This window comes from Scleropages formosus, chromosome 8 (assembly GCF_900964775.1).
Source record: "Scleropages formosus chromosome 8, fSclFor1.1, whole genome shotgun sequence".
In the NCBI taxonomy this organism is placed as follows: Eukaryota; Metazoa; Chordata; class Actinopteri; order Osteoglossiformes; family Osteoglossidae; genus Scleropages; species Scleropages formosus.
The window spans coordinates 10349060-10361785 of NC_041813.1; the positions used below are offsets into that span (position 1 = coordinate 10349060).

Genomic DNA, 12726 nt, shown 5'->3' on the forward strand with positions numbered 1-12726 from the left:
AAAGGTAAACACCCAAGAACTGTAGGTAAGGTGTATAGTAATCCCCCTGGGAGCAGGCCAGTGGATCGCCCCTCTTGAGAGGTAAATGTTACCGGATAAGTTACTTTTAATTATTTACGGTTTTAAGCCTTGGGGTATGTTTTTAGTGTTTTAATAGGTTCTATCATCATGGGGGCTTGGTATTTGCTGGTATTATTGATTTTTATTGTTTGGTTTTAGATTTTATTATTGGCATGGCAGTTTTAGGGTTCATTTCTTTATTGGATAAAGAGTTTAGTAATCAGAAATGATGAATGAAGAAATTTTTACCTTTCCAGTTGGACAGTGTGCGGAACCAGACATCCTTGGTGGGCTGGTGATCCGTGAGAGAGAGAAGAGGAAGAAGGGGGGAGGAAAAAAAAAAAAAAAAAAAAAAATTTTACCCGTTTAATAAAGAGCGCGTTCCTTTTACCCTGACTCCTGAGCCGGTTTCTAGTAGCTCCCTGGAGGGACGCTACAATATTAAGTCTGTATAAACAAAGATGGTTTTAATTTCCATCCAACAAGTAGGCAAAATGGTACGTTATTGTGTTTTCCAACACCAATAAGATTTTTAAGAAAACAAATACCACTCGTCACGCGCTCGTAGTTAAACGTTATGTTTTACCGCCACCTTGTGGAAGAGAATGTATTTGCAAGTGCTTGTGGAAGAGAGTACTTTGACGGGACTGTTGAAGTGTGTACAGCTGTCACTCAGCCGTATTGCTCTGGAACCAGTAGCGCAATTACACGGTCATCTCTGTAACATTTCATTTATATGTCATCTAACATTATATTCTATTACAAGGACGCACTGTTTTCTGAAAAATGTTCAGCCGTCAAATAATTTGGACGATAGATCATGACATATATTCAGAAACTACGTGCGAATTAATAACAGCTTCAGTTCAGCTAGTTTTAAGGACAGAGGGGAATTCGTTGATACAACCTGTGAGGTGGCTGCCTATGGAGCAGTAATTTTAAGTACATCTGATCTGTAGTTAGTAATATAGATTGTCTATTATAACAAACACAAAACACGAAGTCAGTACAATTGAATTCCCAGTCAAAACTCCTCCTTTTAAAAAGAACGTCACTGAAATACAAGAACGAACCAAAAATTCCCCAAGCAGCCGATCATGTTCTCACTCATTTTCTGCGTTCAACAAAATACGGCAGAAAAACACATCCACGTCTCTTGGACATCAAAACCTGCCCACATTTCAAATTGCTCCGTCCATAACTTGACGCTTTAGACGTCGTTGTTTCGTCAGGTTTATGGACAAATAGCATTTTAAAGTCAAGAGGACTTTTGAACGTCATTCGCCAATTTGAGCAACGTTCATTTTAGTCCCGCCTTTACTCGTTCTTCGTTCGGTTATTTGCAGCACCAGCTGTCGGCATTGTGACGCAATTTTTATCGGACCATGTCGTCGTCATCATCTTTTTGTTGTTTGTTGTAATATTTGGATCTGTTCCGGTGTTTTATTTATTATCCTGACTGTTGTACTTACTGTTTTTAATCGATAAAGTTTGTTTAAAAAAAAAAAAAAAATCCTTTTACGACTTCTCGACCTATCCACTTTGCGCTGATTGGTTAGATTTCCTGTCAATCACTCGTTCACGATGGCTATTTGTCTTAGCTGAAACGCCCATTTCCCATTGCTACAGTCCCATGTGAAGGTGAACCTCGACTGTCCTTTACATATTCAACCACGGCGCCCTGTCCTGGACTGCACGGATCTGCTGTCATGTCACTGTTCTCAGAGGTTCCGCAAGCCACCCCTGTGGCTGTTTTCAAACTGACCGCAGATTTCCGTGAGGACAGTAGCCCGAATAAGGTGAATCTTGGTGTTGGAGGTAAGGCGAGTGGCCGATCGATGACATTGTGACAATTGTGGATAATTGCCAGGACTGGAGGTGCAGCAGGATATGCTGAGCGTGGTGGACCACCATTCTGTCAAAACAGTGCCTTATTGCTTTGTAAAACAATTTAGTTCCTACAGTGTGGAACTTCTTTAGTAACAACAAATAGATTATTCCTGAATTCTGTGGGTAGCTGTAAGTGCGCTAATTATAGTCATAATGACTTCTTTCCCCTGCGTAGCGGAAGTACATGAGGGTATTATAATAATGTGTTTGCTGGCAAAATCACATTCTTATATTTTTCTTATGGGTGCTGCTAAAGATGGTGCCATTGTCTTTTTTTTTTTTTTCTTCTTTTTCAATGCTGACCCTTGCCCCCCCCCCCCCCCCCCCGTATTAAGGTCCTGGTGATGAAAGATCAGAGTCTGTCCATCCCTCCTTTATAATCCTCTTCAACACATACGTCTGAATACCTCTCTGGGGTCTTGAAGACTGCTCCCAACACGACACCTGTACTGCAGATCATCACCAGCATAATGCCTTCCTTAAATGTTAACACAAAAAAAAATGCACCTTTTTAACGGATGAAAATTGCAACTCAGTTACTCATGGTCATGGTGCAAATTGCAGCTAGGCTGTTTGCTGGTGGTGACCTCCTTCATGATAAGTATGTAGCTGTAAGCCTTCCAGTTCTCTGTGACGGTGCAGCTAAAAATCCTTTCTGCCATCAATGAGCTCAAGAGCAGCCGCTGCTGTGTTTATGCAGCTGCAAAAAGCAGGATCATCCGGATGTGTATGTACCAGGGCGTAAGGGACTTGTTCAGATCGGTTTTGGGGTGGTGTGAAGGCCAGCACAGATATTTAGATCTTCTGTGGCTTAAATTGTCTTGTCAGGAAGCCAGCAGTCTGTGTTCCCGTTGACACTGTAGATGGCTGCAGTGGAAGCCTTGTGGGTGTTTGGCTGCATTCTATTAGTGGTAACTGCCAGGACTCCAGCATCACCTTCTAGGCTACCATAGCGCTGGATTAGATCTCAGGCCGTATGGAAGCCTTAATCTAAGGTCTTCAGTTTTGTGCCTGGGAAGTACAAATTGGAATCTTGGCACAGAACTTACTGGCTTGGTTGAAATCTTTCCTTCCCTAAGGCCTTCTCTCACTTGATAAGCCCTCAAGAGTATTACACTCCAGCAATATAAAAATCCATACTTTACCTTGGGAGCAACAAAACTCAGTTTTCCTGTTTGTATAAAATGGAATATTATTTACAGAACATTAAGGTTTGGTTGTATAAGTTCTGTAGCTGCTTAGGAATTGTACATCTTAGCCCTTAGGTTAAATTAATATAAATTGTATGTGAATAAACTATATCACTATAGATGTATATACGTATGAATTAAATTAAAATTGAATAAGCAATGAAAGTAATTGTTACAACTCAACATTTTACAGGTGGTCCCCGACTTGCAATGGGGTTACTTGCCGTGAAACCCATCATAAGTTGAAAATGCATTTAATGCATACCTCTGTGTGACAGACTTGGAGATGCAGATTGCTGCCACAGCCCAGACCAAATTGCGGGTTCGATTATTGTGGGAACCAAAACGAGTAAGCAAGGACTGTAGTCAGGGACAGGTATGGATCATTCGAAGCACAGAGCTCTTGGGACAAGACAGGAATCCAAGTCGATCAGGCAAAGCAGGAGATCTGAAACCGGGAAGGCAGCAAACGGAGAGAAGGGCAAAGGACAGAGGGACTGGAAGGCCAAGGAAGTAAGCAGTGTTCTATCACTATTGCAGGTTTACTCAACGAAGTTCCACAACCAGATGAGTTGGCACAGATTCCTTTATATCCTGCTCCTCTAGTTCAGGGCAGGTGTGGTCGATTGGCATGAGGGTGTGAGCATGACATATGGTTGGTACTGAATGTCTATCACCAGCTCACTATTGTAAAGTCGAAAAAATCGCAAGTCGAACCATCGTAAATCAGGGACCACCTGTAGTTTACATTTACTAATTTGGCAGACACCTTTCTCCAAAGCGACATACAACTCGATCAACTAAGCGACCGCAAAAGTACTACAAGAATAAGTAAAAGTGTATGTCACTAGCAAATGGAGAGATACAGATGCGGACACCGGATACTTAAAACTGCGGTTAGTCCAAAACCACCATTTTTGGCAGCATACATTATAGAGGTAGCTGCCCATGGAATTAAAAGCTTAAACCTTTGTCTCTGACAGTTTACGGTGTTAGGACAATACAGCGAAAAGCTACTTACAATGATAATTACTCTTTTATACAACAGGTATACACTGGTGCAGTTCAGGATTGGTACCTTAGGATTGGTCTGGTTAAAACAGGACACAGTAGCACAGCAGGTAAAGCTGGCACCTTGTAGCTCCTGACCTGCTCAGGGGGCATTTGTGTTTGAGTCCAGCTGAGGGTGTGTCGAGTTTATGTCCGACCGACATGCATGGAAGAAGGCACAGGCATACCACTTCTGTTCCTCTCTTGCCTGGCAACTATTCACTCGCATGGTTTTCTAATCGTTGAATTTGGCGGGCTGGCATTTCCACACACGCCCAACCCTTGATCAAAAGTTCCACAACATGATCAAGGTTTCATACCAGGACCCTTCAGATTGCAAGGTGGCTGCTTCTCCAGTAGTTAGCAGCATGTAGTGTAGGGGCTAGGGTTGTTGCCGTTCACACTCATGGTTTGAATCCCACTCTTGCTGTAGTACCTTTAAAAAAAAAAAAAAAAGCTATTTACCCTAAAGAGATTAAATCAATCGTTGTAAAGTTGCTTATCTAACATTCAAGTTACTGTGTTCAATGGCATCTGCAAAATAATTAGTAAAAATAATGAGATGATGATGATAAAACTCTGAGATTTTATGTATTATGTGCTCCTGATCTTTCCCTGTCGTCTAAGCAACACTTTTTCTTTCTTTTTCCTCTGTGCAGCATATAGGACCGATGACAATCAGCCATGGGTTCTTCCTGTGGTGAAGAAGGTGGAAAGGATGATTGTGGAGGACCAAAGCCTCAACCATGAGTACCTGCCCATCTTGGGGTTGCCCGAGTTCCGCTCTAGCGCCTCTAAGATTGCCCTTGGCGATGACAGCCTGGCCATCCTGGAGAACAGGGTACAGCTCGGCCAGTAACCTCACGGTGTCGCAGAGTGCTAGGACAGCTGATAGCGTAGTGGTTAGGACCTAAAGATTGGAGATTCGATCCCATCTCCAGCTGTAGTGCCCTTGAGCAAGGTACTTACTCTAAATTGCTCCAGTATAAATTATCCACCTTTATAAATAGGTAAAATAATTATAAGTAACTTAACATTTTAAGTCATTTTGGAGAAAAGTGTCAGCTAAATGAGTAAATGTACATATTTGTACTTATTAACAGAAACCCTCAGCAGCCTGGGTGTTGCCTCCTTTCTTTTCCTCTGATAGAGGTGTGGATGTGATATTATAGTTAGGGTTTAATTGGCTAAGTTGGAAACAGACAGATCTGGCCCTTTATTTCCAGAAATTTTGTGTTTTTTATGCAGGTTGGTGGTGTGCAGTGCCTAGGGGGAACAGGAGCTCTGAAGATAGGGGCAGAGTTTCTGCGCCGGTGGTATTATGGCTACAACAACACAGCTACTCCCGTTTATGTTTCTGCACCCACATGGGGTAAGAAATTGCAAATACGCTGCCAGAAATGACTGTCTTCACAGATATCCCTGATGAACATTTGTTATGGGTGCCTAAGCATTATGTGCGAGACAGGTTGAGTATTGAAATCTGGCTCAGGGTGCATGAAGTTTGCATGTTCTTCCTGTGTTTGCAATATGTGGAAGTAGGCAATGGTAAATCACTTTTGTATGCTCTCTTAATATGGAAACTAGGTGAGTGGTTTCCATGAATCTAGTTTGACTTGCCTTTAGCATTATGTAATGACCTTTTTTGTAATTCCATTCCTCTACAGAAAATCACAACGGTGTTTTTGCTGATGCTGGGTTTCAAGATATTCGTCCATACAAGTACTGGAATGCTGAAAAGCGAAGTTTGGATCTTGCTGGATTTTTAGGTGACCTTGAGGTGAGGGGTGAATTTGAATGCGTTTTGTACTTTCTGATTCCCTTTTCCTGTTTTTCTTGTTGTTTTTGTAATGATCGACATGTGAAATGGTCAGAACTCTCGTATGAGCACAAAACCTAAATGGTAATCATAAATTACTCTTTTAACATGTCTGTAATTTGAAAAAGCCAGATGGCCAAAAGAAGAGTAAAAACTCCAAAATCAGTGATTGTTCTGTTGGTGACTCTTAATTTTAGTTTTTCCACAGTTCTATAGTTACAACATTCTTTGCTAAAGAGACACTATCTTGACAATAGCAAGATGACATATATATATATTATATACACACACACACATAATAAATGGCTCTCCCAGTGTGACCACGCAGCTCTTGCATGTATCTAGAAGTTTTTTGGATGGTTGGTACCAGTAGAACTGATTTGTCCTTTGTGTCCAGAGTGCTCCAGAGCACTCCATCTTTGTGATGCACGCATGTGCCCACAATCCCACGGGCATTGACCCCACACCAGAAGAGTGGAAGCAGATTGCTGAGGTCATGAAGGTGAGTTGCAAGGTGATGCAACTTGAACATGAAGACTTTCAGTGTTTGCCACTTTTTATTCTCTATAAAAGAAATTGTTTATCTTGGATTTTCACAGATGGCACTTGCTTACATATTTGTATTCTGCATTTTCTAAGTGAAGGTTTCTACCATTTGTCTAGGTTTTTAGAACTCCTGATGTATAAGGTTTTGAATACTTGCCAGATGTTTCCTGAGTCATTCTCTCTTTCTCTATAGCGGAGGAACCTCTTTCCTTTCTTTGACTCGGCCTACCAAGGTTTTGCTTCTGGAAGCCTGGAGAAGGATGCTTGGGCTGTCCGATACTTTGTGTCTCAGGGTTTCGAGCTGTTTTGCGCCCAATCTTTTTCAAAGAACTTTGGGCTCTATAGTAAGTGAATCATGCCAGTACTTGAGAAGCGTTGTGCAATTTCTTTGTCATTTTGTTCCTGGTATTAAAAGTTAGCTTTCACTTAACAGATGAGAGAGTTGGGAACCTCACCATTGTTGCAAAGGACAATGAAAACCTGACCAGGGTTTTATCTCAGATGGAGAAGATTGTTAGGACTATTTGGTCCAACCCCCCTTCACAAGGAGCCCGCGTGGTAGCCCTTACACTGAACAGCCCCGAGCTCTTTGCTGAATGGTATGCTGATCCTTAGGGGTGTTTGACCCTGATGTTTCCATTCTGAAATAATAAATCAGTCTTAAAGTAACAGGTCATCAAAATGTGTTTGGTTTTATAAACATAATACCAGCAAGTTTTTGCACAGTCTGTTTCATCTGTTCTGTTGGAGGAATCATGTTGAAATGAAGAGTTTTTTTTTTTTTTTTTTTTTGTCATTGTTTGCTGGCCTGTGTCACATGGTTCTGTTTCCTGTGCCACAGGCAAGAAAATGTGAAGACCATGGCAGACAGAGTGCTGCTGATGAGGGCCCAGCTGAAGGCCAAGCTCCAGGCCCTGGGCACCCCAGGCACATGGGACCACATCACCCAGCAGATTGGCATGTTCAGCTTCACTGGCCTCACCCGTATGTTCCTCTTTGGATCATCTAGCTCTGTCCAACATACATCACATGCCATACTAGGCACAATGACAGCTTCTAGTGTGGTTCACATCTGGATGGCTGTAGCTCCAGGAACAAGCTTATATTTTCCTGTATTAAGACAAGATGCATGTCAGTCTGTAATTATTCCTTATTTTGTGTAGTGGTCCACTAATTGACCTTGTCTTTCCTCATTCTGCCCTGCAGCTCATCAGGTGGAGTACCTAAGCAAGGAGAAACACATCTATCTGATGGCCAGTGGCCGCATCAACATGTGTGGTCTGACCACCAAGAACATTGACTATGTGGCAGAGTCTATCCATGAGGCTGTCAGCACAGTTCAATAGAGGTCTGCCCTGATGTCCTGGTGTTACCTGGTCCAGTAGTACTTAGCACAATAGTCATTGAGTGGTGCTCTGGTCAGACAGCCCTATCCTCAACTGTCACCTTACACCTCTAGCACATCAGCAAGGATGAACTTTCAATTAGTATATACGTTATTGGGAATCTAAAACAAAGATAAGTATCAAATGTGCTAGTTAGGCTATGAATTGTTCATTGTTATCTGTGCTCCTTTATTTCATCATTTAATTTTTCCTCTAAAATGACTGGAATTTTGAAAGCCATAATTTTTCCTCCATTAAGCACTTTATTAAGACATTTAAACTTGGATGAATATTACATTTAGGTCCCTGCAATTTTGGTTAATTTAAGAAAATACCAGGTTATTTTAGATTTGAAATGCCTTTGTGCATCTAGTTTTAGCGCACAATTTCAAAATTAGAAGGCAGTGTTCAGGCATTTTATGCATTTTTTTGGTAACAGACTAAGCATGCTTGCAGTTAGGTGCTGGGCATTCTCAGAAAAGAAGGATTTGTATGAAGTTAACAGCTATTTAAACCTTTTAATATAGTGAGTGGCTGAATAAGTCAGTTCCGCTCAGATAAACCAGATGTTGAGTGTGCTGGGGTACCACTATGCTAGTCAGATCAAATGCGTTATTGGGACTGTTGTCACTGACAGGTGTCACAACTTGTATACATTTCCTTAAACTGAACAGACATAGCTTTCTTTTCAGATGCCATGTACCACATCACACACTAAGTGATTAGCAGTGATGGTTGAATAATTATGTTGTCTTGTTTAAACTGTAAAATTGTTTTTATGACTCACTTTGTCATGACTGATTGGCAAATCCTTTCCATTTTCACCTATTGCAGTATGAAAATAATTCCCTGAAAAGGGTGCTTCAGGATGAATTTGATGTATTCTATGAAGGCACTTTGATGCAGGGACTCATGGAGGCAATTGTAATCACGGTTATGTTAAAATGTCTTTGACACTTGAATGTTTCATCTGCCATCAGCGGTTGCAGTTTTCAGTGCATGTCTGGCTTCTGTGTCCCTGCAGCACATAGTCCTCAAACATGTTTCCTGTCTTTTAATGCCCCGTGTTCCCTTTTTGATGTTGTGTCTAGGAGCCTGTGTGTGTTGAAGTGCATTTATTTGCTGATGTAAACTTTGGTTCTCACATTATATTTAAGTTCATTGCTGATAGTGCGATGTGTTTAAAATAAATTAGAATGGATACTGAGTTGGGATGTTGTTTTACTCTTTTCTGGCAGTCATCAGAAATTTGTCCCTTCACATTTGTGCTACAAAACAATATATGGTGGCACATTTTTAAATTATGAATGGTCAAGTCACAGAGGAGCTTGACAGAGTAACTTTTGTGCTACTTTAGCGCAAAAATAATATCCAGAGGTAGATGGTAACAAGTTACAGCTAGCCTTTTGTAATTAAGTTTTGGAGAAATTTTACATTTTCAGAGTAGCTATTGGCAACAGTATGTTTTTGTTTTGCTTAAATATGTGTATACTAGCATTTAAAAGTTTGGAATCGCCCAGAAATGTTAATGTTTTTGATAGAAACTGATCCTTTTATTTACCAAGGTAGCATTAATTTCTGATCAGTATCATAACATTTTTATTTTATACAACTGTACTATACATCAGACATTCACTAATCTTTCATTTTGCTGGCCTGTCCATCCAAGACAGTACTTTGGCTTCCTGTTTATTCATCAAGTAGGTTTTACATAACTGAGAAGTATGCATTGCATCATTGTTCTGGTGCATGTTGAAATTTGCACCAACCAAGCGCTGACCACAAGGAATGACATGTTGTAAAATAGAGTGCTAACATTTCTCGTTCATTTTTCCGTACTCTTTGTAAGCGTCCCACCATACCAGCACCAAGGAGCCTCATTATAGTTTTTCTGCCATATTTGAAAGATGGCATAAAGCAATCTTCCAGTATCTGTTCATTTCCTCTACATCTCACATGTTGTCCTGCTTCATCTAGACCCCTCAAAATAAGATTAATCCATCCATAATACTATTTTCCAGTCATCCGCCATCCACCGCCTGTGTTTTTTCCCATTCTAACCTTTTGTTCTTTGCCAGTTTTCAGTTATGGCTTTTTTTTTTTTTTTTTTTTGGAATCTCTGCCTCCAAGGCCAGCATCCTGAAGTCATTTTTTTCACTGTTGCAGCTAACGCTGGTATTTCGCATGTGTTATTTAAGGAAGCAGGCAACTGAGGACCTGTAAGATGTCTGTTTCTCAACAACAGACTCTGATGTTCTCATCGTTTTGTGCAGTGGGGTCTTCCACTTCTTTTTCTGTCCTGATTAAATCCAGTTTGCCCCTTTTCTCTCAAGACAGTGGTGGACACCTTTGTTTCTTGGCAATCTTGACACGTTAAGCACACACAGACAAATGCAGGCTGAAACTGCCTGTTCCGAGGCAAACCAGAGCCTAACCCAGCAACACAGGGCGCAAGGCTGGAGGGGGAGGGAACACCCAGGACAGGACCCCAGTCCGTCGCAAGGCACCTCAAGCAGGACTCGGACCCCGGACCTGCCAGAGAGCAGGACCCAGCCAAACCCGCTGCACCCCCCACACATTAAGCAGTAATAGCCATTTGCACCATTAGTATTGATGTGCTATTTTTTTTAGATCAGTTTAATGATACTTTGAATTCCTTAAAAATCATGAACGTTTCTGGGCAATTCCAAGCTTTTGTATGTTAGTGTTAAAGACGTCACTTCTCTGTGCAGACTGAGCAATCCATATGCCCAGCCCAGGTGCTGTGAGACACTAGTGCTACCCACTGTACCGTCATGCTGCCATAAAAGAAGGGGCAATTAAAAATTTTCAGTAATTGGCTACCCTTTTTGTTTGGGAGATTTTGAGCAATACAGGAGTTACTGAGGCAGCTTGTTTTAGGGTTAAAATCCATGGGTTGTAATTTTATGTTCATAAAAATTAATTTATCATTTAGCTGATGACTTTATCCAAAGCACTTTGAGCAGTTTACCTGTATTTATCCTGGACCAGTTCAGGGTAAGTGGAACTAAATGAATCTGAACTGGCAACCTTCAGATCATCATTGCTGGTTTACCAACATTTATGATTAAATTTAAGCATTTAGAGAAATGGTTTTATTTTCATGTACAGTATATGTGTTGGTCTTTGTTAATCACTTACCTGTGATGAGATATGGACAGTTTTATAGGTACACCATAATATATAAACACACCATTCTCAGATTAGGTAGGTTTTCAGTTCACACACGCACACATTCTGAACCACTTGTCCCATTCGGGGACGTGGGGAAGCAGAGCCTAATCCGGCAACTCGGGGCGTAAGGCTGGAGGGGGAGGGGACACACCCTAGACAGGACGCCAGTCCATCGCAAGGCACCCCAATCAGGACTCAAACCCCAGACCCACCAGAGAGCAGAACCCGGTCAAAAACACCACGTCACTGCACCCTCCAAAGAAACCCTCTCTGGATCCTAACTCAGTCCAAAACTACAGGCCAGTCTCTTTCCTCTCTTTTCTTTCTAAAACTCTAGAATGGGCCGCCTGTGATCAAATATCTGAATTCCTCACCCGGAACAATCTCATTGATGAATATTAATCTGGATTCAAAGTTGGTCACTCCACGGAAACAGTGCTCCTGGCAGAGTCTGATGCTGTTCAGTTAGCTAGAGTGGCCTCCCTCTTTTCGGTCCTTATCCTCCTTGACCTGTCCACAGCATTCTACACTGTCAACCACCAGATTCTACTCTCTTCTTTTAGTCAGCTTGGGATCTAAGGAACGGTACTAAGATGGTTTGAGTCCTACCTACTTGACGGATCCTATCAATGGCTCTGGCTGGGCTCCCGTTCTTCTCCCCTGCCTCTTTTAACTAGTGTCCCGCAGGGCTTGACACTGGGCCCTCTGCTTTTCTCAATCTATACTTTGTCTCTCGGCCCTGTCATCACCTCCCATGGATTCAACTATCACTGCTACGCTGATGATACCCAGCTCTTCCTCTCATTTCCACTTGGAACACCAGACATTTCCATGCACATCGCTGCTTGCCTGTCACACATCTCTGCATAGGTGTCTGATCACCACCTTCAACTCATCGTCTCCAAAACAGAGATCCTACACCTTCTAGTTGGCCTGTCTTCCTGTTATGATCTCTCGATTAAACTGGACAACTCACTCATTTTGTTTGCCTCCTCAGTTAAGAGTCTGGGAGTGACGATTGAATCAAGTCTTACTTTCTCTCAGCACATCGAAATCAGAACCTGGACCTGCAGATACATCTTGCATAACATCCACAGGATCTGTCCTTTCCTCACAACAGACTCTATGAAACTATTTGTCCAGGCCATGGAGACATCCCATCTGGACTACTGCAACTCTCTTCTCTGTACAGTTGATACAGAATGCTGCTGCCCGAATTGTGTTTGACTTGCCAAAGGGTTCCCATGTATCTCCTCTACTTGTTTCTCTGCATTGGCTTCCAATTGCTGCCTGGATCAAATTTAAGACCCTGGTTATGGCTTACAAATGCATCAATAAATCTGTTCCCAGCTATCTTTAAGACTTGATCACCTGATACACCCCAAACAGACTGCTACACTCTTCCACATCTGCCCCCCTTGTGGTCCAATGCACAAAACGTAAAGCACAAAGGTTCTCGGTGCTGGCTCCATTGTGGTGGAATGATCTCCTTCTCTCACTCAGATCTGCTGATTCTCTGTCCACATTTAAAAGAACTTAAAACTCATCTTTTCCAGACTCACTTCGCCCATGATCTCTTAAGTTCATGTAA

The 12726-nt window shown here is 41.8% G+C and overlaps 1 protein-coding gene across 1 annotated transcript; it reads left to right on the plus strand.

Moving 5' to 3' along the window:
• The first annotated feature begins 1664 nt into the window (after window positions 1-1664).
• got1 (glutamic-oxaloacetic transaminase 1, soluble) lies at window positions 1665-9140 on the plus strand. Its single transcript, XM_018766018.2, has 9 exons — window positions 1665-1878; window positions 4850-5031; window positions 5439-5562; window positions 5858-5970; window positions 6407-6511; window positions 6749-6899; window positions 6989-7154; window positions 7397-7539; window positions 7762-9140. Exons 1-9 carry the CDS (start codon window positions 1770-1772, stop codon window positions 7899-7901), a joined length of 1233 nt encoding a protein of 410 aa, XP_018621534.1. The 5' UTR covers window positions 1665-1769; the 3' UTR covers window positions 7902-9140.
• The last annotated feature ends 3586 nt before the right edge of the window (window positions 9141-12726 follow it).

Excerpts from the sequence above, each read along its gene's own strand:
- got1 (XM_018766018.2), top strand. The coding sequence starts at position 1,770 with ATGTCACTGTTCTCAGAGGTTCCGCAAGCCACCCCTGTGGCTGTTTTC. Across the intron at positions 5,563-5,857 it reads TGTTTCTGCACCCACATGGG|AAAATCACAACGGTGTTTTT; the intron begins GTAAGAAATTGC and ends ATTCCTCTACAG. Across the intron at positions 6,900-6,988 it reads AAAGAACTTTGGGCTCTATA|ATGAGAGAGTTGGGAACCTC; the intron begins GTAAGTGAATCA and ends TTCACTTAACAG.